Consider the following 27,908-nt stretch of genomic DNA (forward strand, 5'->3'; position numbering starts at 1 on the left):
CAGCAGGTATGCCAAAGCAAAATTATTTTAATTTTGCATTTTATATTTTAAAAAAATAATTAATTTTTAAAATAATTAATATTTAAAAATAATAATTAATATCAGTCACAGCAAAAGTAACTTCTATTTTAAACCACAGTTAATTGTAATAATAGTTACTACCTACAAAATTGCACCTGATTTCACATTTTGAAGATTCAAATATAGCTTGGAAAACAACATGGAAGGGCTAAAATAGGAAACATTAATAAATATGCCATGTTCTCCCTGCTGAATGATCTCCAAAACAGAAAAGCAGAATAAATTTTGGAGCAAATTATCTTAAATGTATCTAAAATAGATATTTTTGATCAATAGCAGAATGAAAAATTAAAGTTAACTGCAGAAAAAGTAAGGTGCTGTAGGAGTCACTCATCATTATAAAACTAAGCATATGCACGTTTACCAAGTCAGTGATCTCTTAGTTTTCAGTAAAAAGAAAAAGAGAGTTTGTAGCTCGTTTCTGGAGAGAAAATTGAAAAGATGAATCCCAGTGAGCCACACAATAAATAAATTATACTGAGTTATCAAATGTTTTATTTTAAAGCCCATATCATGCGTTTCTGAGGCCCAGCTCAAGAATTTGAGATCCTAGTGTTACACCTATATTATTACAGCCTATTTCACTTCGATATTCCCATGTCTACAGAATTTGGGCTGCAAATAGTACAAGGAAATACATATTTCAAAACAGCTATTTTGTTTTAGTTCTTGATGTGTCAGGGAAACACTTTTAATAGTTTCAGTTTTTTGTCAATTACTAATTAGTGGCCTCCATTCAAGATTAATGTGTCCTGTTATAATAAAGTAAAATATGTGAAATAAGAACAGAGGATTTGAATAGCTGTGGGGAATTTGTTACCATAACTCCCAAAAAAAAAAAAAAGGAAAAGTATCTATCAATACTTACCAAACTACAAGAAAAAGAAGTTTGATATGCATACCACAAGCAAACTGAATATATCACAGCTACACCTGTTTACTTCCCATCACATTTAAAAGTCAGCTACTAGAGAACAGCCCTAAGCAGCGATCTTTAAGACAGTGAACTCACATTAAAGAGATCATTGCAGACTAGGCACTTGCAGAAAAAGTCTCTAGGAATGAGATGAACTCCACCTTCTGAAGGACTGTGGGTAACATGGGAAACATTTATAAATTTTTAAATGGCCAAGATTTCACTGCTGGGTCAAAATGGTTGATAAGCGAATATTTTATTGGAAGGTTATGCTTCCACTGTAAATTACATAACTTAGGCACTGGTGGGTTCTAATGGTTAAAGTTTACCATCTCCATATTGCTATTTTTCAAATAATTTCTCTATGTGCACATATGCATAATATATATATAAAATTATAAGGACTCCCTACTGAAAAAAAAAAACCAACTAGTCAGAAAGCCTTTTAAGAAAACAGAGAAACAAGCCTCTAATACGAGGATATAGGAGTATACCTGCACAACGTTGTTAATTCAAATGTTTTCATACTCTTCACCTCAAGATGCACCACGTACATTTAATTTTTCCTTAAGTAAACAGACTTAGGATTTTATTGTGCTATGTAATAAGCACTTCTCCAGTAATTTCTTCTCTTTGGAACTGTAAATATGCACTTCACTTCTTAGGGATTAATGAAACACAGTGATGCATGACAGGAATGGCTTATACAGACTGCAGGAAGAGAAGCCAATCACCTTTACCTGAAGTGGGAGACTTGCAACGCTCTAGCTCCAGGGAAACTGGACTGTCACTGAGTTCAGTCAGGCCTGAAAAAATGGAGTTAAAAAGTTAAGTTACAATCTAACAGGGCATGCTTCAACTTTCTTGGTTGATGATATTCTGCACTTTAAAGTAAATTTGGAGAAAGGAATGGTGTGAAATGCGAGGGAAATATCTATTTCAGATAACTGCAGTTATCAGGCTGTCACTGCAGAAATTTAGGTCTGGTTTAAAAATCACACCTCTTGTTAACTCAAATTTGTTTTCTGAGTGTCTCAGGGTAGACAAAGAGCGACTGTACCTAACGAGAGAAAACAAGTAAATACAGTTTAAAATTTAAACGTCTGTGATATGAATCAAACTCATTCATCCCTGTCCAACTGATATGGAAACAACTCTATGCTTTCAACTGCTGCAGAATGCAGGGAGGAAACCTTAAAACAGGGGGAGAAGAGAGGGAAAAAAACCCACAATACTGGTGAAAGAAGAAAGTGAATACAAAAATATAACCACTACTATGCAATATTAGGAACTTTTATATGAATTCACACAAGATAGCTCATTTTAAAGGACACAGAGGCAATGATAATGTTGTCTGAATACAACACAATTTTTGGACAAGATACTTCATATATTGTTGATAAATATTTGTGAGGAACTCATTTGTAGCAGTCTACCATGGAAGACAGGAACAAGTAAAGTAATCTTAGTTTATACTGCTTAAGCTTGGGCTTGTTTCTGTGATCAAACTAAGATCCATCTTTGGCACAGGTTGCATGTACAAGTTTAAACATGCCTTTTGGCATGCTAAGGAGAGAAAGTTTGAGCCCATGCTATCCTTTACCATGGGCTAACTGTTGAGTGGGCATGGCCATACCTATTCAAATGTACCCTTCATATGTATCCTATGGTGCCCTATGGCCTATGTCAAGTGGTTCATACTTGTTATGGGGAGCTCTGACACTTCATGCCATAGGCTACTTAGGACTGGCGGACAGCCCAGCACCAGACATCCATCTGCTAGCAATGTGGGCTCACAGCACTCAGGTCATAGAGCCTAGTGAACATTAGCCCACATACAGATATGCATTACTGTCGTACTGATACTGTGTTTACACACTGCATATGTTGTATCCTGGAAGTCAAACATCCTATCATGACTTTTCAATATGCTTTAAACTGGCACCATGCCTCCTGTAATGTGACATGTTTTCATTTTTATGGCTTCTGGGCCCTCAGGCTCAGAAACCCTCATCTCTAAAAGTAATATAGACACTTGTTTTAAAAAAATTTTGCTACCATTTGCTCACCAGTGCTGTTCTCTTTGTATTAAAAACAGTGGGATCTTAGTGTAGGTACTGATATTTTTATTACAATGTAATTTTGAACTACTTTGAGAAATGGGGAGAATCCAGAGCCCCAACAAGCAGAACAAAAAGCTCCTACCATTAACGAAGCTGCATGAGTGCTAAAACAACTTTGAGAGTGCTTTGGAAAAACAGCAGTATTGATTTGGCCTGTGAAGTCAGTAGTAATGACATATTTGCTCCTGACTTTTAAACAACAAAAGATCACAATCCAGATACTAATGTTGAAAACCAAAGATTTTTTTGAGAAATGTACTTGAATCTTTCTTTGACTCAACTTAGAATCTGTGAGAGAATTTTATATTCCAATCAATTGTGAGTCCAGTAACTTCTGAAGTTATGACAGAATTCAGGAACTGCAACCATTTAGGGAGCCTCTCCATGCACAGCTTTCTCACAGCAAATCTCACTTCTATGTGACTCTGGGGTTTCTGTATGCACCTAGAGATTTGGGACGCAATTGTTTTTTCTGTAGAACTGCCTGCAAGGTACAGTGGGAGTGAATTTGGCAGATACGCATAGCATGAGAGGCCTTGGATAAACAAAATGAAATATTAAACTGTTTCTTTTGCAAATGCAGATTGGAGATACTAAAATTTTAACACTATGGTGTCCTGGTTCCGGCTGGGACAGAGTTAAATTTCTTCCCAGTAGCTTGGGGGTGTGCTGTGTTTTGGGTTTAGTGTGAAAGGAGCTTGATGGCCCATTGATGTTTTGGCTGTTGCTGGGTGGTGCTTGCACGGGGAGGCGGAGGGAGCACAGCCGGGGTGGTGGACCCAGCTGGCCAATGGGGTATTCTACACCATGGGACATCATGCTCAGTATAAAAACCGGGGAGAGTGGGGGGGGCCTCGCCCCCCGTTCGTGACACGTGGTCGGCGAGCAGTTGCATTGTGCATCGCCTGCTTTGTATATTCTGTTATTGTTGTTGTTCTCATTGTTATTCTTACTGTTCTACTTTGTTTTATCTCAATTATTAAACTGTTTTTATCTCAACCCGGGAGTTTTCCTACCTGTGCCCTCCCGATTCTCTCCCCCATCCCACCGGAGGCGGGGGGTGTGAGTGAGCGGCTGCGTGGGGTTTATTTACTGGCTGGGGTTAAACCACGACATATGGTTACGATGTTGTGATTAATGAAATTCTTCTAAACCTTGTATAGTTACTATTGGTGATAGTTACAATGCCAAATGCCAGGTCAGATTTTGCTTCTAAATCGAGTTTCTTTTTTTTTTGGTAAGTTCACAGAAACAATATTACAGCTTAATATAAATTGTGGTGCCACTGACTTAAGTAGGAAATGCACCAAATCGCACCACTGTTCTGAAAATCCAAGAGCAACCACTGCGAGAATACCACAAGCTCTTTATGTTTGGCAACAGTTTTACAACTTACAACAGTAAAGATACATTTCATGTCATGGCATTTAAAAATGGTGAATATGTGAACTTCTCTACAAATCTAGACTTGTTGTCAAGCCACTATCACTTCTAACAATGACCACCAACAGACGCTTTTAAAAAAAAGTGCAGTAAGTCCCCATGTTAAGCATAAGTGGTACTATGTGCCCTGCACAAGGGCATTGTCTTCGTCTCAGACACTTCGATTTGCTTATGCACTGCCACTTGCAGATTTTCTCCCGCCATAAATCTTTCTTGCTCAGAAGTATTACAATGAGATCTTCTCATCATCCATCCATGTATCCAAAGTCTCTTTTAATCTTACTAAATTCTACATCCCAAAGATGTTATATGGCAATGAATTGCACAATCATCATTCACTGAAAGGAATAAACATACGTTTGTCAATTTTTATGTGTTACCTTTTATTCCATTAAATGTGGTCCTTTGTTTCCCTTTGAGATAAGAAAGGGAGCTCTCAAGCTTTTCTTTGTACTACTGATTACTTTCTACTGTCATTTCCTTTTTAAGGAAATCAAGCTAAATCTTTTCAATAAATTATCATGTATAAGTATTTCCATGCAACTCAGCTTCCCTTGAATGTCTGAGAGACTACAACAGCTATTGAAGTTAGATTACAAAAATATTTTCACTTTTCATTTTGAAGTTCTGTAGGTCCAATCTGTATCCTGAGATATTTTAGCTATTTTTAGCCAAAAAATCCCATGCCAGCAAATTTTGAATCCAGGTAGAGCAAGAACATAACAGCAAAACTAAAGGCAAATAACTGAGATTGGCAATGTAAACAACCACCTGCAAGAAGATGTACCCATTGACATTATAAAGAAATTGGCTTTGATTTGAACAAATTATAAAAATGTTAAAATAGTGCAAGATGTAAATATATCACATAATGCATTAAAACACTTTTAAAGACATGTCCCATGGATACTTTTCAAAGTTTGCTGTGATTCCCATTTCCTCTTTATTAAAGGATCAAAAAATGTACTATCTAGTGTGGAATAACAACTTTTATGGACTCATAATTTAAAATTATTTTTGAAATTTTAAACTTCTATCTCTACGATTAAACGATTCAGACTGATCATTTACTTAAAAGCACCCAAAGCCATCACATCTTTGCTTATAAATAAATGAATTATAAATAAATTATCATAAATATTCACAAGCCAATAAGTAAGCCCAGTGTTATCTTAACCCATCATCTTCACACAAACATTTTCTTTACATTTAAGTATGATGCATTCTTTGGAAATGACAGGTAGTTCAGAATATAGCTGTCGACTTAAAACTCAACCTATATTAGCTTCTACTGTGTTGTCAGGTGTGATTTAAAGTGTCAATTACTGATATGTAATGACTCATACCACACAGTTTTCTGTGCCCTCCTGTCAGACCAAGGTTGCTTTTGCTCACATCCTCTCAAGGGACTGGCCTGAAGGAGGAACAAGGAATTCTCACTGAAAAGTCTTTGTTTTGAAAATTATTTTCCAATGGATCATGATCCTTTGAACTTGCCGACTTTTTGGATGGTTCATAAAGACTATTTACTTCCTTGTTTTATCAACAGATGGTATGAATTTCTAGTAGGAGATGCAAATTACTTTTGCAAGTAGGTATTTTTATATTCTGCTGCAAACACTATCTCTCTAGATGCAGTAAATGTACTTGTTTTAATATTTGAATATATGTTATCTACCACTAGGTAATAACACGTACAACTTGATTTCAACTGAAGGAAAAAAAAAGAAAACCAACCAAACAACAACACAGTTCTGCACTACTGCAGAGAGAGTTTATTTATTTGGCTTGGCACATATTCTTGCTACAAAGGAAAGTGGCTGCCAGTAGATGTTATAGCAAGGTCAACAACACCAGAAAGCTACCTCCAACTCTGCGCTTACCCTCATCTTAGCCTCTTATTTTCCTCAAATTACTTCCCCTGATAGGACAATTATGTTTCAGTCTCTCCCATTATGTATGCCTAGAATTGACTACATTTCTCCTTCTGACTTTTTCCCTTCTTGCTTCTCCCTTCCCACTTTCACCTCCCAAACCAGAGAATGTGCTGTCTTAATGCTCTAAGTCCACTCTAGACACTTTTGAGTCTAGCTTACACATGTATACGTTACTCTTATCAAGCTCTCTACAGATTTATTGGCTAAAATTCAAAACAATTATTCCACCACGGTGTTTTGCATGTTGGATGCCCTTGACATTGTTGATTATGTCTTTCCTTTGGAAAGTCCCTCTTCTCCAACATATTGCTTCTTTTCCCTGTTTGATGGTTTGTGGTTTTTTTTTTCCCTTTCCCTCTTCAGTTGCAAGGCACCCAAGGCTGAAACATCAACACTTCCTTTATCTCTCTGTCACAGTATTTGAGGAGATTCTCTCCTATAAACAGGGCAATAAATATCTTTTTATACCCTAACGATTCATAAATACACATCTTGAACTTGGATTCCTTCCATCCAAGTTAGAGTAGAATCCTGCTTTTCTAAAATTTACTCATAAGCGTCCAGACACGAACTTAACGTTCCCAAGATGAACTCAAGTAACTGAAGTCTTCTCTTTGCTACTTCAACACAGCTAACAGCACCACTGTCTTTCCTGACACTCTAATTCATAATATTGGTTTCATCCTTGGAACACCACACTTTAACTCTCAGATTCAGGCTGGATACTAAACTAAATTGTTTCTTCCTGCGAATCACCTCCAAAATAACTGACAAAAGTCTGAGTATCTTGCTCATTGATAATCTCTTCTTTGGCTTCAATGCCTGCAAGTCTTATTCGCTCAAACTGATCCTCATGAAATTATCTTCCTGGTTCATTACTTAATTGAATCAACTCCTGATATGTCTTCCCATTAAATTCCATTTTCGTTTATATAACCCTCAAAACTTTAGATCTAATGCTTATGTTATCACATGACTTCTGCTTTTGCCTTAATAATATTAGCTTCAACCGCACAACTTCCAAAAATAATTTATTTTTCTTTTCCCATCATCATCCCTTACGAGAAGAGATAAACCTGTAAGCAAAATCCTAAATCCATTCTCAATACCCCTCTTAAAACTCATATCTCAGATAAGACATATAACAAAGCATAACTGGAGAATGACTTAGCAAGATATTTTATAGCCTCTGACACATTCTTGCCCTGTTCTTTATCTTATTGCCTGGTGCATCTTTCAGATCATACAGTACATACTCCTGTATAAGTTATCAAATGATAAAAATAACAACAAAATAATTTTTGAGGAAAGAAATGAAGCTGTTAATGATCTTGCACAAGACTCAGACTCAAACTCTTCAGTTATCATGTATACAGAAAGATTTTGTGGACTTTTCTGATTTTGGGGTTGAAGATGGAAACAAGATAATACATTTTCAGCTATGAAAAACTCTATGGTCTGTGTTTGTCATTTTGAATGAAAATATTGGTCATTTTTGGTCTTAGAATTTATTAATTTTTTAGCGGGGGAAAACCCCCAAACCTTTGACTGCAGTCTATCCCTCAAGTTCTCTGTTACAGACTTGAAATTAGCAAGACCAGACTAATAAGCTTTAAGACATTATACACCAAACCTTTTTATAGACTGCTGGATTTGTAACTGGACTAGTCTTTTAACTAAACAGGCCACCTTTTATGAAGTATTATGAAATAAAATCATAGAAATCAGTTGGTGAGTAATCAGTCTAGAGAGACAGAATAGAATTTCTTGTGCGAGTGTACCAATGTATTTCAATAGCTACACAACTCTGCATTTATGTGAGATGATAAAACAACCGCCACCCCTTTATCTTGCCTATACTGAGTATTTAATGTAAAATTGCCTATCCAGTTGTTCTGTGAAAACTACTTTAAAAAGATGAATAAGAGGCATCCTGGAGACCTAATTACATATAAGCACAGCAGTTAATTAAGATACATAGAGCTCATCTGTTGAACAGTCATTTTTGCAAAATTAATTATAGCTTTGTTCATTGCATTCTGCAGTGATGAATACTAATATTTAAATTGCGTATCACTATAATTCAAACTTTAAAGATATTAAAACATTAATTTTCATAGCTCTCTTTGATGTATATATTTTTATACCCACTTTATATTCCCCATTAAAGATCAGAGACATGGGATGGTTCCCCAAAGCCAAATATTCAAGTACCAAACCAAGATTAAAATTTAAAATTTCCAGCATCCAATCCAATTGGTACTCTTTTAAGCCACATTGCTCTTCTGAAAATAGGGAAGCGAATTAATTAATAACTACAACCAGGCAGTGCCATTGCAAAACAAGAAATGCTTCATATAAGTAGATGTACACTGAAACGAATATAAACCCAAAGAAAGATACTGTCATCAAGAACGTAACATTGTTGAAAAATCCTTTCTAAGGCCCAATCTGCCCCATATAAGTCACTGACGTTTTCTCATTGACTCTTTTGGAAGAAGAAAACAGATCTGAAATATCTGTATAATAAAGATAATTGTCAAAATTAAGCACGGTTAACATCACAAAATGTAGTAAGTTTGCATGCATGCTGAATGTGTTTGAAAAAACACATTACAAAGCACAAACACATGGGTTTAAGTCAGGCATAGTTCAATCATGATAAAGCTATATGCCTAACCTTTATAGAACTTACTCTGATAGGAAGTACGGATCCGTTTCGTTAAATCTGGATAAAAGTTAGACAGGCCACGCATGCAAAAGTTGTCTTTGGAACATGCCAGTACACCAGCATCAGCAGCAGGCAGAGGAAAGAGAGAAAAAACAGTCTAAAGTGAAAGGAAGTGATATCATAACCAGCATCTAGAACAGCCAAGGTGAAGAAATTTCAGCAGATGCTTACCTTCCAATTGCGAGATATAACAAGAAAAATAATTAAAAAAGTAAAGGATATGGGATGGATGGTGAGAAAGCAGCTGAGGCTTTTTTTAGATGCATAGTTTCTATGAGTGATCTAGAAGCGTGTATTCCTTCTTAGCGGTCACTTATCCCCAGTAGGCTCCGTTCTAGCTACACTGCATAGCTAGGACATTGATTTAAACAATTGGCCAAGACTGTCACTGACACAGAAATTCTATGTGGTACAGTGCTGATAACAGCTATTTCTACATCAGCTACCCTCCACCTTTTGTACAGGGGTCTGCAGCATGTTGCTTGTGGCTAGCTGCTCAAATTACTTCGGGAGCTGCTGTGAGACTGGCTGAACCAGACAGACAAGCTGAAGGTAGCTTAAAGCTGCTTGTCTCTTCCCTCCTCAGCTGTGCCAAATTTACATCTTTAACACTTGGCACAGATGAGAACTAAGCTTGCCATGATTAAATGCCTAGAAAGTGAGATAAATGGTCTTTCAGGAACACAAGTAGGCCTGAGAACTTACATTTTATTCTCTAAATATTACTTTCTGTTTGGAGTACAAACATATTCCCAATTAAAAAAAGTTTCCATTGACTCTATGGAGAAATAGGATTTGATTTAGTGCAGGGTCTGCTGATGAAAATGCTGATGTCATAAAACCACTATAATCTGCTGCTTTTATAATTTTATGGTTAGATTTAAAACTCAACACTTTCAAACAGATTTTAAAATCTAATTGTAAAACTTCACAGCTATGTAAAACATTTCATAATTGTGTCTGACTCTAGTATGTTACTATGGAATATGTAGAGCAAAAAGACTTGAAACATAGAAGATCTTCTGACTTTTTTCTCATACAAGTAAATTTTTTAAATAACCAAAAATGCGTGGTAAAATTTAGCTGCATTGATGGACTAATATTTCTAACACACAATGCATAATAATAGCTATGACTTACAAATGTGATCCTCTTGGCATCAAATTTTAAAATGGGGTACAGCTGGATTATATTAAGAGCTTCAATTCACTAACAAAGTGGCTAATTTGAGCTACTTGTGCTACCTACATAACATGTCTCTCAAGTATTACGCTTCTCCAAACACAACTGCCTATTCAAATACCAATGAATAGCACTTGGCAGAAGATACAATTAAGTTTAAATTGAAGTCTTACCTATTGGTATGAACTTATTGAAACCAGAAAGAAAATAGCATATAGACTATACTTCAAGTGATGACCAGAGAAACAATTTACTGCTCTGCTCATTACAATTTTTTTAGAGACTCAGCTAAGGGAATTACTTGCTGACCTCCATCCCAAAAGAATAAACTTCATAAAACATTTTGTTTCTGAGAAAGTGTCAGTACCTAAAACATGTCAGGTTTCTTTTGTCAAGTTATAGAAACTCCATTGGCCAGCAAATAGTCATGCATTTCAAAAGCACTATAAAAAGCCACAGGCAAAAAATCAAAGAACATGTCAGGCTCATAACAACAATAATTTATTTCCTACCTGCAGCAAACTGCTTGCTTTTGCGAGGTGAACGGGGTTGACGCTGGTATGGATCACTTGATCCATATAGTTCAAGGGTTCCCATGCTCAGCAGTACTGTCTTCTGCATAAAGTCCACAACAGCCAAACCATTGCAGTTTCCAAATGCCACTCTGAGAAAATAAATGTTCCTCAAAGGTATTAGTAATATGTAATCAAGTGGTGCAAACAACAATTATTATTTATTATTATGAATTCTGCATAAATATTTTCTTCAGAAACTACTCAAAGCTTACTTTTGATAACTCTTTTAGATTTGTAATTCTGAATTTATAAAATTATGTCCTGAAACACAGTAATTGGCATTCCAGAAAGCAGACTGCCCACTTTAATTAATTTTCTATGCCAAACGCATTGTAATAATGTCTAAATATAATTCCAGTAATACTGATATAAATTAAGACTACAAATCTGGACACAGATCTTAAAAAGTGCTTATACATATATATAAAATACAAATATAAATTAAAATATAAATACAAATAAATGTACATATTTTTAAAAATCTAAATATAAATGATAAATGAAATATATTAAGCTATATTGTGGAGATACCCAAATCTGAAAGGTATTTATAAAATTTCTTTCCAATGGCTACATTATAGATTCCTGCTAAATCAGCTTCTGCCCCTCTGAAATGCTTCCATAACTGACATTTTGATGGTGCTTTGAAACATGGGCAAAATCTCTCAACTGGTGTGAGATTGCCTAAGATCTGGACTACAGTCTTGTTATAGGGTAAAAGAGATGGAACAATTTATTTCTTTTGCTGCCCAGAAGCTCCCTTCAGAAGCATTCTGCCCCGATTCTGCTCTATTGCTACTACTGACTCCCTTCTGACATCAGTTTCAGAAAGAGGGAAGAAGTTGTATTGGACCAGCAGCACTTTCTCTTCTCCTACAAAAATGCTTTCTGTTCATGCTTCTTCTCCAGCTTGGAAGAGGTCAAGGTTGAGGGGGGGAATTAGACAATGAGTCTATCTAAGAAAAAGGAAGAAAACAAAAAGACACTAAACATGTCTATATGTAAGACCTGGGAGAAAGTCTGAAGTTAACCATAGAATATGGAAACCCATATATCTCAGCAGATAAAATCTCACTAAAGCATTAAACCTATTCAAGATTTAATAGCAAAATAAATTCACAGCTTACGACTATCCACAGGATCCATATGCCAAACGCTTACACTGCATTGTTGGAGACTTCATTTAAGCAGGAATATTATATATTGACAAATATTCTACAGAGGTCTCTCCTTTTCTATCAGACTGCAATTTTAACTTCCAGATTGAAAGGATTACAGGTGCAGCCACAAAGAAACTCAAAATCCCAAACCATACTCAATCAGATTAGGAATAATTTGTGATCAAGTTCCCTCATTTTATGTAAAAAGTGACTAAGATGATCAGTTCAAAGCCCTGCAAGATATTTAAACACTCAGTTCACACTAAAAGTGAGATGTGCACTCACCTCCACTTGACTCTTCTTAATATAGCTCCAAAATATCTTAAAGGAGATATATGAATTTGTATGTGGAAAAACAATAGGGAAAGAGAGAAATAACGAGATGGAGGAAGGGGAAGCAGGGTAGATAGAACATTTTCCTCTGTTGTACCTTTTCTTTTTCTACTTCCATTATAAAAAAGAAGGTTCCATACAGCAAATAGAAAAAGTAAAGGGTGAAAATGAGGTGAGTTTTTCTTATTTGTCGAACTGGTAAATTAAGGCACCATCTACAACAGCGGCTCAAATTTTACTGGTTATTACTACATCATGTTTTCTACCCTTGACTTAACACTGACTTTAGTACAGCATTTATGGAAATACTACAAACATAGTCTTTTTTCCCCCATTAACTCTTCACTGATCTGTAGCTTAAGCAGCTTAAAGTGTGTACAAATACACTTTCATTTGGCAATATTCTGTGCTTATGTGGAAAGATCATAAGGTGCACTGAGGAATAAACTCCATGTTTTATGAATGTAGAGTAATATCTGTTTCAGAAATTACTATAGCCTGTTTTGCTTAACAGAAGAACAAAATAATTTTCAAATAGTTTCCCTGGGACAAAAAGGAATGCTATCTGTCACATTTGCCAGAAGACCATTCTATGCAAAGTTTTATGTCTTCATATTTCTTGACACAAATTGACAGATAAAGATAACTAGTATAAAGTGTGACAGCAATTCCTGTGTTCATAAGTCTCTGTGTTCTAGGTGGAGAAGAAAAATAAAGGAATAAAAATGATGAGTATCAATCTCATTTGTTAATACTTTAGGCAACAAAAATTATAGCCATCTGCATTTTGAAAATGATTAACCTGAGATTTATTAATTTTGGAAAACATGAGTCACAAGAAGAGGTCAAGATCATTCATTCTGTGGTCAGCAAATCCACAAAAAGGATCATCACTTCCTGGTCGGCATTTTTCTAAACTTCTCTAAGTTCACACATAAGCGTGGATATAATATTGCTTACACCAAAAAAAATTACTTTACCAAGAAAAACCAGAAATTGCTCATTAATATTATAACACTTCTGAGGAATGATAAGAAAATCTAGACAGACATTACTATTAACGAGGTTTAAGATATATTGCTAACATCCAAATCTTTATAAAATCAAATACAAAATAAGCATAATGAATTTCTCAATTTTGAGTGAAAAATAGAATTAGTTGCTAGGAGATGTTCTATTCTGTGAGTATCTTTCATAGAAATGTCGTAAAATCCTCATCAGACATTTCTTGACAATTAATATGTAGATTGGCTGAAAATTTTTATCACATGAGCTGGTAATAAATTTTCAGAGACTGCTTTCAGTCTAACAGAACATACTTTAAAACAAATTTCTTATTTGTATTTAACCTTGTGGATCTTCAGTTGTAATTGAAGCATTTTGTAAATTTTTATTTTCTACTTTCATAACATAAACAAGTTTTTTTTGATGATTCATTTAAATAGCAATAAAGCAGGTGTTAATACTTCTAATTTGTAGCTTGATACTGCTAAAAGTAAACAAAATACATTAAAAAAATTTTCACAGTGTCTGAAGTCTTTTATCTTTGCTGAGGATGAAGGTTTTTTTATATCTCGCTTTAGTCCTGTTTCACGGCTGCAGTAACATCAGGGACACTAAGTTCCTACTATTTCTAATATTACAGAAATCAAAGTAATTAAAAGAATACTGGAAGCAGACACTTCAGAACACACTTACTATCCTATGCTTTCCTCCTTGTTAAACTGATTATTACAGGAAAAATATTTAGGCAAAAGATGACCCAAATAACCCTACAACTAGCAAAAATGACATATCCTCAAGCTTTATGCTAAGTGGCACAGTTTTTCCACACTGTGAGGCTAGATAACAGGAGAAAACTAAAGTATTAAACAAAAATTCTGATGAAAAATAGAATTGTACCTTGTCATAGGCCCAAGGAAAAAGTTGAGAAAGACAAGAGAGAGGGAGAGAGAAGAGACTCTGCAGAAGAAATTTAAAGAAATAGGCCTTTCTTGGGTAGCTTTTGTAGGAAAGTTAAATTTAGGTTATTGGGCTATTTTATTGATATATGCATTTATTTCTGAAACATTCATGTACTCAGTATATGGTGTTTTAAAGGAGGCTGTCCTGTAAACTATTACTGCTCCTAGCAAAGGAAACAATTTAAAGCATTTGATTGAATCAGGTATGTTTGTTTAGGAAACCACTGTGAGTACTAGAACTGCAACCTGTCAGAGTAGTTTACAAGTGAGAGATTGGTGTGATTATTCCAGAAGTCAGATACTGCCTTGAGGCCTGAGATCTTCAAGAGAGCAAACTGGGCAAAACCCAACAATTTACACAAGTGACAAATGCATCTAGGTATGGTAAAACAAAAGAAACTTCTAGAGTTCATGAACAGGAAACTGTCTGGAAATTCAGGCCAAAGACTTGACAAAACAGCCCCCAAACAACAATATTTTTGCACAATGTAAAGGCTCTGCATAAAATTTCCAAAGTCTCTGAAATGAGTCAAGTGACTTACTGAAAATCAGTAGGAGTCAGACACCTAACACCCATTACAGCCTATAGTTTTTATTGGAGTAATACCTTCTACAGGGAAAACCATTTTAATGTATCTGAGTGACTCTCAGTGAGAGAAAACATTAAAAATTGGCAAAATAAATTGAACCTGAGGAAAAAAATATACTCATATACGCTCATTTGCATTTCCATACAGAATTTAGCATTTGAATGTTCTTTATTCAATTTTCAATTTCAGGTCACTGGTTCTCTTGCTAACAGAGATTAGCACAGACATTAAAATGTTGTTCTCAGAAGACAATTTCCAACTAAGATATGATGTCATGATAAATGACATTTAACACTTAATCACATCACCATTTTCTATGAAATGTATTTCACTGTGGTGATCCTTTCAAAATAACTTTAAAAATTACAGATTTGAAAGGTGATTATATTTTATTTGAAAGGATGGACAGAATAATGTGAAAAGATTCAGTCTTTTAAATATGAATAGTAAAAATATGAGCAAGATGGCAGTTTAACATCTCATATTACAATCTTTATGTGAGTTGAAATAATTTTTCCCCAAGAATCTGGGTTATAGCACCTTTTGATTATTTTTACTCTGACTTTAATTGTCTGCAGGAAACTTCGAAGTATAATTGGAAAATACATGATTTAATGCAATAAACAATAAATCAAAGCAACTTTAATTTTGAGTTACTTACAGTCCATAAGCAGAGTTTACAGCAAGACTGCTAATCTGTTGTGGAGGCTCACCATCCACCCACACCAACTGAATAACAAGATCTGCTTGGTATCCAGGAGGCATTCGCACAGGTCGATTCTTAACACTAAGAAGAAGAGGTACACAATAAGAACAAACAAACAAACAGACTGGGCCATGAATAACAACTGTTTTCTTGAGAAAATACTAGTGAAGCACAATCCCTTAATAAGTCCAGAGCAATACCAGCATTCGCAGCATATCCGTACATTGAGATGAGGCATTCCAACCAGAATAGGGATATTTTGGAGGAATTCCAGGTTTTGACTTTCATTTCTGTTGTAGAATCAAATCTGAAAACTTCAACATTCCCTACAAGAGAAACTCTGCAGCAGATGTAGGTAGGGGTCAATAAAAATAATTTTTGCTTAATCATTTTGCTTTGATTTTCCTTTTCCAGAATATTTTCTTATGCTATATAATGCACACTTAAAAATCATCATGAATAACCAACCTGAATGGAAAACCTAAAATACTTTCTTCTGAAACTTTGAAACAGGACATTTCTGTATTTTTGGAACTGTCTTGCTCTAAAGTAAAGCATGACAGAAAAATGCAAAGAGGCAAAAGAAGATGAGAAGATGTACCTTTCCGTAGTGGTCCTCACCATTGTGTATTCAAAACTTATGGACTTGACGATTCTATTTGTCCATCTAGTGCAACCAAGTCCTGTTTTCTTCTTAGGAGTATAATTACCGAATATGTGATCTGGTCTTAATGAATGAATGCTTCCTACATAAAATCTGATATGATTACTAACACCTCTTTATATTCTGTTATGGCAAGTTCAGTGACTTGCAAAGCAGGTAGCGAAGGTGTACATATTAAGGGGGAGAGTAAGAGCTGAACACTTCTGTATGAATGCTTTATGTGTGTTCTTGACCGGTAGAACTTAACTTGATGATACACTGAAAGATGTTATGCAATAATAGCAATACTTCGAGGTATTCATGTTATTCATTAGTACATTCACACTGTAGGTAGTTATTTATACATAAAGCCCACTAGCCAGTGTATTTTTACTGTAGCTGTAAATGGTGAGACTGCTTATATGGCACCACTCTGCACACAGTCATAATAGGGTGGTTTATCACATATAATCCTCTATCCCTGTGAAAAATCGTACCTGGAGAAAGACTAAGAATCAGGAGAGGAAGGAGAGCAGCTAGTTAATATAGACATGGATAACACATTCTGAAGAACTGCAATTTTTGGCACATAATATTTCTTCTGCTGTAAGGACTTCTCTATAGATATCTCTCTACCATAAATAACTTAAGCAGTATTATCCTATGTACTGGATCTTGAGAAGAGATCTTTGATGACTCTGATGATGCAGACTATCTCCTGAATGTGACTATGACGTGACTCAGCAAGCTTTCCAAGCAGCCCTGGCCCATACACCTGAAAAGATGATGGATAGATTGGAAAAAAATCCAACTAATTTCTATTCAGAAGCAAGTAAGTAAGCACTTCTCTCAAGAGAGGATATTCAAACTTATCATTCAGTAATCAGGGCTATCAGGTTTTTTGTAGCTACACTGACTGCATCTGTTGGGATGGAGGCCTTGGTGGCAAATAGGGCTACCAGCAATCTTGGAAAATTGAAGATAGATGCAGAAAACTGAAGTAAAATGCAATAAAACATAACCATAGAATGACAATAGGGCAAAAGTTCTGAAGGAGATAACTCCAGTAGCACAACTGTCAATGTACAAAGCAAATAGTGCTCTAATTCTGTCAAAAGTTATGAAGAACAGAGGACTGCACAATAAGTCTCATGTTTTTATGGTCTGATATAGAGCATGAGAAAAGACTGGACATGGATGTACCTTATGACACAAAGAGATAAAATCTCCAGCTCAGTGTTAGCAGTACAAGCACTTGAAGATACTTTTTGGAAAGTTCTTAAAGCACAATGTCTATTTTCTTAATAAGATCTTAATATCTGTGGTGGGTTAACCTCAGCTGGCTGCCAGATGCCCACCCAGCTGCTCTCTCACTCCCCCTCCTCAACAGGACAGGGGAAGAAAATAAGATTAAAAAGCTTGTGGGTTGAGATAGGACAGGGAGATTGCTTACCAATTACCATCACAGGCAAAACAGACTCAACTTGGGGAAAATTAATTTAATTTATTGCCAATTAAAAACAGAGTAGGAGAGTGAGAAATTCTTCAAAAAGACAAAATGAAAAACACCTTCTCCCCACCCCTCCCTTCTTTCTAGGCTCAATTTCACTCCTGACTCCTCCACCTCCTCCCCGACCCCGAGCAGCACAGTGGGGATGGGGAATGGTGGTTGCGGTCAGTTCATAACGCTTTGTGTCTGCCACTCCTTCCTCACGCTTTTCCCCTGCTTCAGTGTGGGGTCCCTCCCAAGGGGTACAGTCCTTCAGGAACAGACTGCTCCAGCGTGGGCCACAGTTTCTGCCAGAAAGCCTGCTCCTGACTGGGCTCCTCTCCATGGGTTGCAGCTCCTGCCCGGAGCCTGCTCCGATGTGGGCTCTCCATGGGCTGCAGGGCGACAATGTGCATCACCATGGTCCTCTCCACAGGCTGCAGGGGAATCTCTGCTCCGGTGCCTGGAGCACCTCCTCCTCCTCCTCCTTCTCTCACCTTGGTGTCTGCAGGGCTGTTTCTCACATTTTTTCTCACTCCTATCTCTCTCACAGCTGCTGTGCAGTGTTTTGCCCTTTCTTGCACACGCTTTCCCAGAGGCGCCACCCTCTTGGCTGCGGGGCTCAGCCGTGCCCTGCGGTGGGTCCGTTGGAGCCGGCTGGAACCGGCTGTGTCCTGCACAGGGCAGCCCTGAACTCTCCTCACAGGGGCTGCCCTGCAGACCCCCCCAACACCTGGGCACCTGCGCCTGATACAACATCTTTGATAACTGCCTTTTCAAAATACATTCACATCCCTGTCTCGAATTGTTTAACCATTTCAGTAATACAGTTTATGCTGTACTGCTTATATTTTTATAGTAGAGGGTTCACTAATCTTGCCAAACCTTTCCTTTATTCCCTATTTAGTGAGAAAGGCATTCCTTATCTATCCTTCTAAATGCATTTCCTTAACAGTGGCTTGGCACACTATTCTATTTCTTTTGCCTTTCTAATGTTCAGACCTTACATATCCGTTTATCTGGAGCAGTAATCAGCCACTTGGCTCGGATCTTGTCATAGGAAAGACATGACAGCACAGTTCAGCAAATGGGATGCTTTTCCCCGTCCTCCTCTTCCTCTCTCCTGATTGTCCAGGACCAGCTGTGAGAACAGATCTCCAGGCCAGGGGTCTGGGCTCCTACTCCTCCCTCACCCGCTCAGGGTTGCTGCAGTCGTAAGAGCAAAAGGACCCAGCCACAGTCTTGACCTAAACTGAAAGGGATTCTCATTGTGACAATATGTAAATAGTGGAGATGAACAGCACAACACATAAATAGTGGAGATGAACAGCACTTTATCTGCCTGGTTAGAGACAAGAAAGTAACCACTTTAATTTTGTTGCATAAGGAGCCTTGTTATCCATGATTGGTGACAGACTGCAACAGATACAGTGACATACTACAACTCTAGCATGCCAGAAAACGTTGGTGCCAAAAAGCGATGCTGGCAGTAGTGAGATAAGACATTGTGAAGTGTGGGTTGACCAAGCTAGAGTAAGCACATGGTGTAGCAGGGTTCCACAAGACACCTTGTGGAAATAATACACGGTTGTGTCAAGCCTGAAGAGAGGAAACAGCAGAAACAAGAGCTGGTGCAAGTGAAGCACCAGCTGGTGCAGCTGGTGAAAGAGCTAAATGGTTCATTGTTAGACGTGTGATGCCTTTCACAATCACCTGCAACTTTCTCAGGTCCTGCAGCCTCCTCAAACTCCATAGCCCTATCAGAGTATACCTATTATACCTGAGGATATGGGGTCACATATCTGGGTATCACGCATCCTGGTATCACAGCAGAATATATGCAGCATTTCAGGATGAGGGATGACACCTTCAATTGCATCTTCAAGACATAACCATCTCCTCTCCCCTTCATGATCCTGACCTGCTCCTAGCTTTTGCCCTCTCTAACTGCAGAAGTTCATAAGTTGTGTGGCAAGGTTTTGGTAGTGGGGGGCAGGGGGCTGCAGGGGTGGCCTCTGTGAGGAGAGGCCAGGGGCTGCCCTGTGCTGGACACAGCCCCATTCTAGCTGGTTCCAGCTGGATCTGCCACAGACCCACAGCAGGACACAGCTGAGCCCCTCAGCCAAGCTGGTGGCACCTCTGGGAAAACATATTTAAGAAAGGGCAGAAAATGCTGCCTGGGAGTAAGGAGTGAGGAAAAAAAAGAAGTGAGAAACAGCCCTGCAAGCACCAAGGTAGAGAGAAGAAGGAGGAGAGGAGGTGCTCCAGGTGTGGGAGCAGAGATTTCCCTGCAGCCCGTGGAGAGGACCACAATGGAGCAGATATCCACACTGCAGCCCACGAAGGACCCTATGGTGGAGCAGGTGGATATTTCCTGAAGGAACTGCAGCTTGTAGAGAGCCCACGCTGGAGCAGGTTTATCCTGAAGGACTGTAGCCCGTGGGAGGGACCCCACACCAAAGCAGGGAAAAGTGTGAGGAGGAAGGAGCGACAGAGAGGAGCCGTTACGGACTGACCACAACAACCATTCCCCATCCCGCCCTGTGCTGCTCAGGGTGGAGAAGGTGGAGGAGTTGGGAATGAAGGAGCGAAGCTAGGAAAAAGCTGGGGTAGAGGACAGGTGTTTTAATTTTTGTTTTTGTTCCTCACCATCCAACTCTATTTTAATTGGCAATCAATTAAATTATTTTTCCCCAAGTTGAGTCTGTTTTGCCTGTGACAGTAATTGGTAAGTGATCTCCCTGTCTTTATCTCAACCCATGAGCTTTTCCATCTTATTTTCTTCCCCTTGTCCTGTTGAGGACAGGGAGTGACAGAGTGGCTGGGTGGGCACTTGGCAGCTGGCCAAGATCAACCCATCACAGTTGGCAATAGCCTTGTATTGTTGTTTTCTATTAACAGCAAACCTCTGCTCAAAGTTTGCACTTTCTTACTGTTCTGCTGGCACTAAAGCTTTGCCCTTTCCTTTGTTCATAAGATGCACATCTTGAGCGTTTCTTAAGTGACACTATTCATAATCTTAATGAAGCCCTGGATTACCTAAGAGTATTCATGGTGAGAACAAAGGGACGAACATCTGTGAACCCAAGCTGCTAAGGGAGAGGGATCTTTTGAGACTGGTGAAAACTGAAACTACAAACAAGAGTTGTATACAATGAAGATATATTCTTTTCAAACAAACTTCACAGCAAGCAGAAGATGAATATTTTATACAAATAGTCCTCCAGAGTATCTTTTGTGACAGGGCCCTTTCACTTCTTATGTCTGTGGATAAGCCTGTAAGAGGCATACTAGTGGCGGTGTTTCCATCTTGCACCCCATTTTCAGTTCTCAGCTCCTGCCCTTAAAAATGTTCTAAAAAATAGAAAACAGGTAAATGAGATCCAACAAGCAAGACTTAAGTCTAATGCCTTTTCAGCTGAGCCGACATACCTTCCATTCGTATTTTCTAATGGATAACAGATGATGTGGGAGAACACAAGAGTCAAGCACACTGCTATGGAGAGTTCCAACAAATACCTGTCGAGGCAATGCATTTGTTCTTTTCTTCTAAACAAAATACCATGAGACTGACAATGGCTGCAGAATTAATTCTGATCTTCTAAAACATGTTTTTATCACGATATTACTTTTCCAATGTGTTTTTAACAACATGCTAAAAAAATTAGAGAACTTGAAGTGCCTTCTAAGTTTTCTTTCAGATTGTTATTACCTAAGCAAAAAAAGCAGACACCTTTCTCTATTTTTCACTGCAAATTTGAGGATCTTCTTTGGTAAGATGGATGTTATTTCACAGGGATTTCCTCTAAGCATAGAATAAGTGGTAGTTGGTGAAAGACCATAAGACTGGAGTAAAATAGTTTCAGATTTCATGATTCAGTTTGTCATTCCCATGTTCCTGTGACACCTTCCTCTTTAAGGAAGTTTGTGCCATCTCCCTGGTTTCACTAACCATCTTGCTTGAACAGTAATGTTGATGTTTAGTTCTTCACCTTGTTTTGGATTGCTTTTTTTGAAGTATTTGTACTATAAGCCTAAACAGACTGCAGGAGTATGTGCAGAAGGAATGTAAATATTTCAGTGATTTTCTTGACACGTTCTTGTTATGCTACATTGAATTTGGTTGTTGCCAAGTTTTGGTTTTTAGTTTTCTTCATGAGATAATCACAGACAGTTCTTTATCATTTTGGAGCTACTTGGAGCTACTGTCAAAACCCCTGAATGACCTAATTTTGGGATGATACTAAAAGTCTGGGAACAAAGACTTACATTCTGGGTACAGCTTTTTGACGACAGTATTTACATCAAACATATTTATCTGGATAATCACAAATACATCAGTTGCTTATGTTATTATAGCTGCATATTTGATTATAAAATCTTCTGAAATAAGCAAGAACAGTATTTATTCCACACTGCTGCTTGCCTCTCTTGGTTACATTTACTTTTGATTTCAGAAAAATGCCAAGTTTTCACAACTTCAGCCCCTTCAATCACTTGCTTTCTAGTACCTATTCGCAGACACAAGCACATTCAGTCATTCTGACTTCTGACTAGCAAAAATTATGTAGTGTGGAGTGCCAGCCATTTGCTGTAACAAGGTTGAGAAGCAGATATGAAAGTAAACACCATGGAGTCAAGATTAAAAGCTGGTCTGTATATAAAATTTTATGTGGACTATCAGATTCAAGGCCAGGTTGGATGGGGCTTTGAGCAACCTGGTCTAGTGGAAGGTATCCCTGCCCACCTCAGGGGGCTTGGAACTAGATGATCTTCAAGGTCCCTTCCAACCCAAACCATTCTATGATTCTATCAATATCGTTCAAGTTTGCACTCTCCCTCCATGTGTAGGTGGCTGCAGCTTTACGTTATTATCACTGTATCGTAGATTCTGCTGCCCACCTGAATGACTTGCATATAAAATCGACAGCATCATCCAGGTCTCTACTGGGTTTTCTGCATTTCCAGCACTACTTTCATCTTATCATCATAATATTGCTTAGAACAGGAGTTTTTTAACAGAAAAGGAATGTGGACCCGGTTAGGTTTTGGGGGAAAAGTGTGGATGTTTATATGCCTTTCCCTATTGAAAAGGATGAGAGTGTACACAGTATACTTTTATACAAATGTAAGACAGCGAATGCCAGCAGTCCTAGTAGTATAATTACTTCGACATTGAAAAATCACTTCTCTGTCAAAATAAGTTTCTATTTACTTTGTGTAAAACGGGACAAAATTCAGTTGGCCAGCTTAATGTGAGATTATATGGAGTTAAGCAAACTCCTGAAAACTAACCAGCAGAACCTCTACTGGTTCATTACAGCTTTTCTGCTTCCAAATCAACAATTCCTCTCCTCCCCAGACCAAATCAAGTAAGAATCTCTTAAGGGAAAATCTTAGCCACTGAAATAATCGATTGCATTCTTGCTGATTTCAATGGCATAAATAGATTTTACATTGGGATTTTTTTAATAACTTCTCTCTGCCTCTGCTATTGATTTTCGTGGTTTATATTAATGAGTAACTGAGGTCTGAGGTTCAACTGCCTGACTGAATGAGGTGGACAAATGAACAGGATGCCAAAAATTTTGCAAGAACAAGTAAAGATACTGCTTTTAAATGCTAATGCTATTTTCAGGAGTTCAACAGCCTAAAGTATCTGTAAAGTAAAGCAATGCTCATTTAAATTGCTTTTGAAATAATTGAGACATTTAAAATATTTAATAATAATTAGACTGAAAGAATAATGAATTCACTAAAGTGAGAGCAATTGTTATCAGCAGTGCTCTATCATTGCTGGGAAATTACAGTTTATGCAGTTTTGTATGGAATTCTGTTTTGAAACTATTCAAACCTATAATTTATCTGTCTTATTAGTAAGAACATATTAATCTACTCCACACAGTGGCAATGTGTACTCTAGCAGACAACAATTTGCTTCTTTCTAAAGATTAAACATATATACACTTCTACAGTGCAACTATTTCATAATTGTGTATTTTAAAGATTGTTTCATGAGTATGAACACAGTTTCCATCCCTTACACACCATAAAATGCATATAATTCTTTCACAAAGAAAGATTTTAGTGTTATACTAATTAATCAAGGAGGGAAAGCTTTGCACAGATCTACTTTATGGATGTCTCTTTGTGAACTCAAAAAAAAAAAAGTTCCTCAGAAATTCCTTAATTTATTCTGTGGTGCTTGTATTCCACTCAAAACTGTGGGTATGAGAAGAAGATTTACTCCTAGATCATATTGGAAAATTACAGTCAAACCTTCACTGTAACAGTTTATCTTCTCCATACTTACTTATATCCTTTTAAAATCCCTTGTTAATTATTTTACCTTAATTCTTTTGTTTGTTCCATATTCTGGTTTCTTCTCATTTTGTGTTGTGTACATTAAGAAGATTAAAAAGATTAACCTCTTTTTCTTAATAGTTAACTGATTGTTAATACAACAGATAGGAATGCTTTTTAGAAAGATAAATCTCTGAACAATGGCATAGACTTACCTAAGACATGGGATACTATCTTTCATCGTTCCTTCACATGCTACAGTGTTGGTACTGCCTGAAAGGCTCTTTAAAGAAGGAAGCTGTGAGGAGGCATCTGGAAATGGAGGAATTATTTCCGGTTCAGGAGTAATGATATCTTCTACTTCATACTGAAGTCGTACCTCTAATGACTTAAATAAATAAAAAGCTGAGTTATAATTTAATACAGAAAGCTGCTGAAAGTTCTGTTACTTTCAGATAAATATCAGTAAGCCTTCTTCTAAAAATAAACCCCCACACTTATCATTATCATTTGCAGGCAAAAAATACTGTCATTTATTTATACAGCCTAACAGCAACATCAGATAGGAACTAGTCATCTACCCTATGCTGATGGAGAAATACATAGGTACATTCTTCCAGTGCTGACCTTGATTCAAGCCTTTTATTGTAAGTGCAAGGCAAGAATACAACTTTCCAGCATTTATTATGAAAAGACAAGTTAATCACTCACCCCCAAATAAATAATATTTTGCATAAGAAGGCATCATTCAGGATAAATGTCAAGGAAATTTTCTGCCTATTGTCTGTTATCTTTTTCTTAAGCAAATTCATTAAAAGAATGATCATCAACTCTGCCTCCTTATTGCTAGTACAACAGAGTCTCCACACGACAGGTTTTAGCCAGTATGCAGAAACCTGACAGTGTGGGTAGTACTGATGAACGAACTTCATTTGTCCATAGGTGGGGGCCAGGAAATCAGAGATAACAGCACAGAGAGTTCCGTGTTCCTTGGACTGAACATGAGTTTGTCAGATTCTAGAAAGCGAAGTTCAAACCAGTTACCTTTTGCTTTCCTGCAGCACTCTCTAGATAGGGAAAAAGAGACCAACCAGGCCCAACCACCCTTCAATTCTTTCCATTAATTCAGGAAACCTTAACTGAAGGACTCCGAAACACAGGGGAAACTGGACAGGGAGCTCAAATCTGTATAAGTAATCATCTCAAAGAATCACCGTAAATATCGGGCAATTCTTTCTACCTCATGAATTGTCCAAGGAGATCCCTATTTTGAAAAGAATAAAAAACACAGTACAGCCCTCAAAGAGATAAGGTCTTGGGATTACTAGCTGAATAGTAATTTCAGTACTGGTACCTTGAAGTGATCAGAAGCAATTGCAAATTTAGACACTGCAAATTCCGTCTTAGTTAGTGATCTCTCACTGAGACATCATCTGTACCAGAATGGAGATGACAGTATCAAGAAAATGCCTAAGTTTTATGGAGAATTGGGAGATTCTGTACTGAAGACTCTCCTATTTCTCAACCACTGTGTTAAAACACATAAGATTTCAGAAAGAAGTGATTCTGCTCAATCAGAAGAGAAAGGGTCCTTTCTCAAAATTTCACTTTTGTTTTCTCCTTGCAAAATCCATGGATTTTTTTGCCTGAATCAGCTAAGAAACTATGGACAACATTTGCCTTCAAAGACTAATGAGTGAAATACTGAGTTCAGGAAAATCTGATCTCCTGGAAGTAATTGCTGCCGACTGAAACAATTTATAATGCTATTTAATCTTCATGCAGGACTGGAATAACTGTTGAAGAGTATGTTCTTCTGCTCGCCATATTAGAAGTGCATCATTCTTCTCTGGATATTTTTCTTTGTGTCTTCCTTTTTCTACTAAAACTCATTTTGTTAAGTTCTAGCTATCGTCCATTTGCAGAGAGAAGGAAAAATTTAGGCTAGTAACACGACTGAATTTTTTTACATTTTGGTCCCTGCTTTGACTGGTCCTTGCAAGGGGTACAGACCTGTTGTACCAATTTATTTTGACACACGGTAAAGATCTTTTTGGAGGATCCCATCACTAGGTTCATTCATTCTCCTTTCTACACTCAAACTAGTGCAAACTTTTTTTCTATGGTTCTTCTCAAGAGCTTTGAAGAGGAGCTTCACTGAGGAAAGACTGATCGGTGAGAACATGATCATGTTTAATAGATACCTAGATATCCTTTTGAGACAGGATGGAGTAGATTCAGATGAGAAAGCAACAACAGCAAATGCTTTTTACCTAACTGCAATGACTCCAAGGTTGGATATGAAGCAGAATTTGTCTTACTATTTGCCTCCAGAATCTGATATGGAATTATGCAAATAATACTTCTATTGAGAAAATCACAGGCACAGTCTACACCTCTAGGCATATTCAGCAGCAGACTTCCCTGCTACATGAAGAAACCTTTGAGTAGCCTCCATGCTTCCCATTTACCATGGCAATAACACTACAAGACTGACGTCAGGCAGTAAAACCAACATGGGGTCCTTAAAATGCTGGGATTTGTAGATTGAACTCAAGGTGAGTTCAGGCTGGCTGCTAGAGAAGGGAGGACACTAATTGCTAGAACTGGCACTCACCTCAGGCAGGAAAGAAATCCTGAGACAGTCTCAGTATAGACAAAGCCAGACAGCCTAAAGTCAGGTACATATTCCAACAAGACTCCCACACTTTTTATTAAAAAAAACCCACCATTTAAGAGTGAAGACTTGAATGCTTGCAGCGAAAAGTGGAAACCAAGAGATGAGGCCCATCTCAGGGGTGCACAAAACCTAGGGGAACTCAGTGACTATGCCACCAAGATTAGATAATATTAAAGCAACTCTTCAGAGAACAATTCCTTATATAAATGCTTCTTAATTACAGATGAAATCTGAGAAACTGTTAAATTGCATATATTGTAACACTTCAGAAAATACCAGTTCTGATGCAATTCAGCCGCAAAAGTAAAAGACATGACAATAAAGAAATTAAATGATAGGTAATAAAAGATAAGGTGCATTTGCTATGGAACAATGTAAGAATACTGAAATGTAGCAATTTTAGCACCATTAAACATGAACTGGTCAGTAATGTGAAATTACTGTTCATTAGTTTTAAAACTTTCCTGAAAGTATACGTTCAGCTAGCTTAATAATTGCCTCTGGGGGGAAAAAATGAGAGGAAAACAACAGAACAGCTATAGGTAATGAATTTCCTTACCAGATGGCACATGGCTACAGACCAAAAATGACACATGTGTTTGCCAGGCTAGAACTATAGACTTTCTAAAGTACATTAAAATACTGTGAAAAGGAAAAGAACTGTAATCGGGGAAGGTGGAAAATGAAAGGGAAATTTTGGGTCAGTCCCTGGGGTTTGTTGAGAGCTGGCAGACGCAAAGAAATACTTTCTGGCAAGAGAGTGTCTGGAGTTGCAAACTGTTCTCCAGCATCAGAGAATGGGTAGGACAAGGCTGAAGGAGAGGCAGTCATGTTTAGTTTGGCTTTGCCTTAAGAGTAGTCTCCTGTTAAACTTAGACTTAAGAAAGAATATTTTACATTATAAATGCTGTTCAGCCACACTGTTAGCAGTGGTTGTGGGTCTTGTGCAAAAATACAAGGTTTAAACTGAAGTCATACTTGCTGTACAACAATGATAAGTACAAGGTGACTGTGGTGCAGTTAAAAGAACATGAACTGTATAATTCTACCTG

General features: G+C 37.4%; 1 protein-coding gene across 3 annotated transcripts in view; it reads right to left on the bottom strand.

The window, feature by feature from the left end:
* Positions 1–27,908, bottom strand: part of STXBP5L (syntaxin binding protein 5L) — a 207,360-nt gene that overhangs the window by 43,608 nt on the left and 135,844 nt on the right. For 2 of the 3 annotated variants that reach the window (XM_075166324.1, XM_075166315.1), the window contains exons 16-20: positions 24,392–24,564; positions 15,697–15,822; positions 10,926–11,077; positions 9,196–9,267; positions 1,738–1,803 (exon numbers count right to left, since the gene is read on the bottom strand). In XM_075166324.1, the coding sequence (XP_075022425.1) occupies positions 1,738–1,803; positions 9,196–9,267; positions 10,926–11,077; positions 15,697–15,822; positions 24,392–24,564 (589 nt within the window). The remainder of the gene's footprint in view (positions 1–1,737; positions 1,804–9,195; positions 9,268–10,925; positions 11,078–15,696; positions 15,823–24,391; positions 24,565–27,908) is intronic. The other variant, XM_075166333.1, reaches the window with a different exon arrangement.

The sequence above is a fragment of the Calonectris borealis genome, chromosome 1 (genome assembly GCF_964195595.1).
Source record: "Calonectris borealis chromosome 1, bCalBor7.hap1.2, whole genome shotgun sequence".
Taxonomy (NCBI): Eukaryota; Metazoa; Chordata; class Aves; order Procellariiformes; family Procellariidae; genus Calonectris; species Calonectris borealis.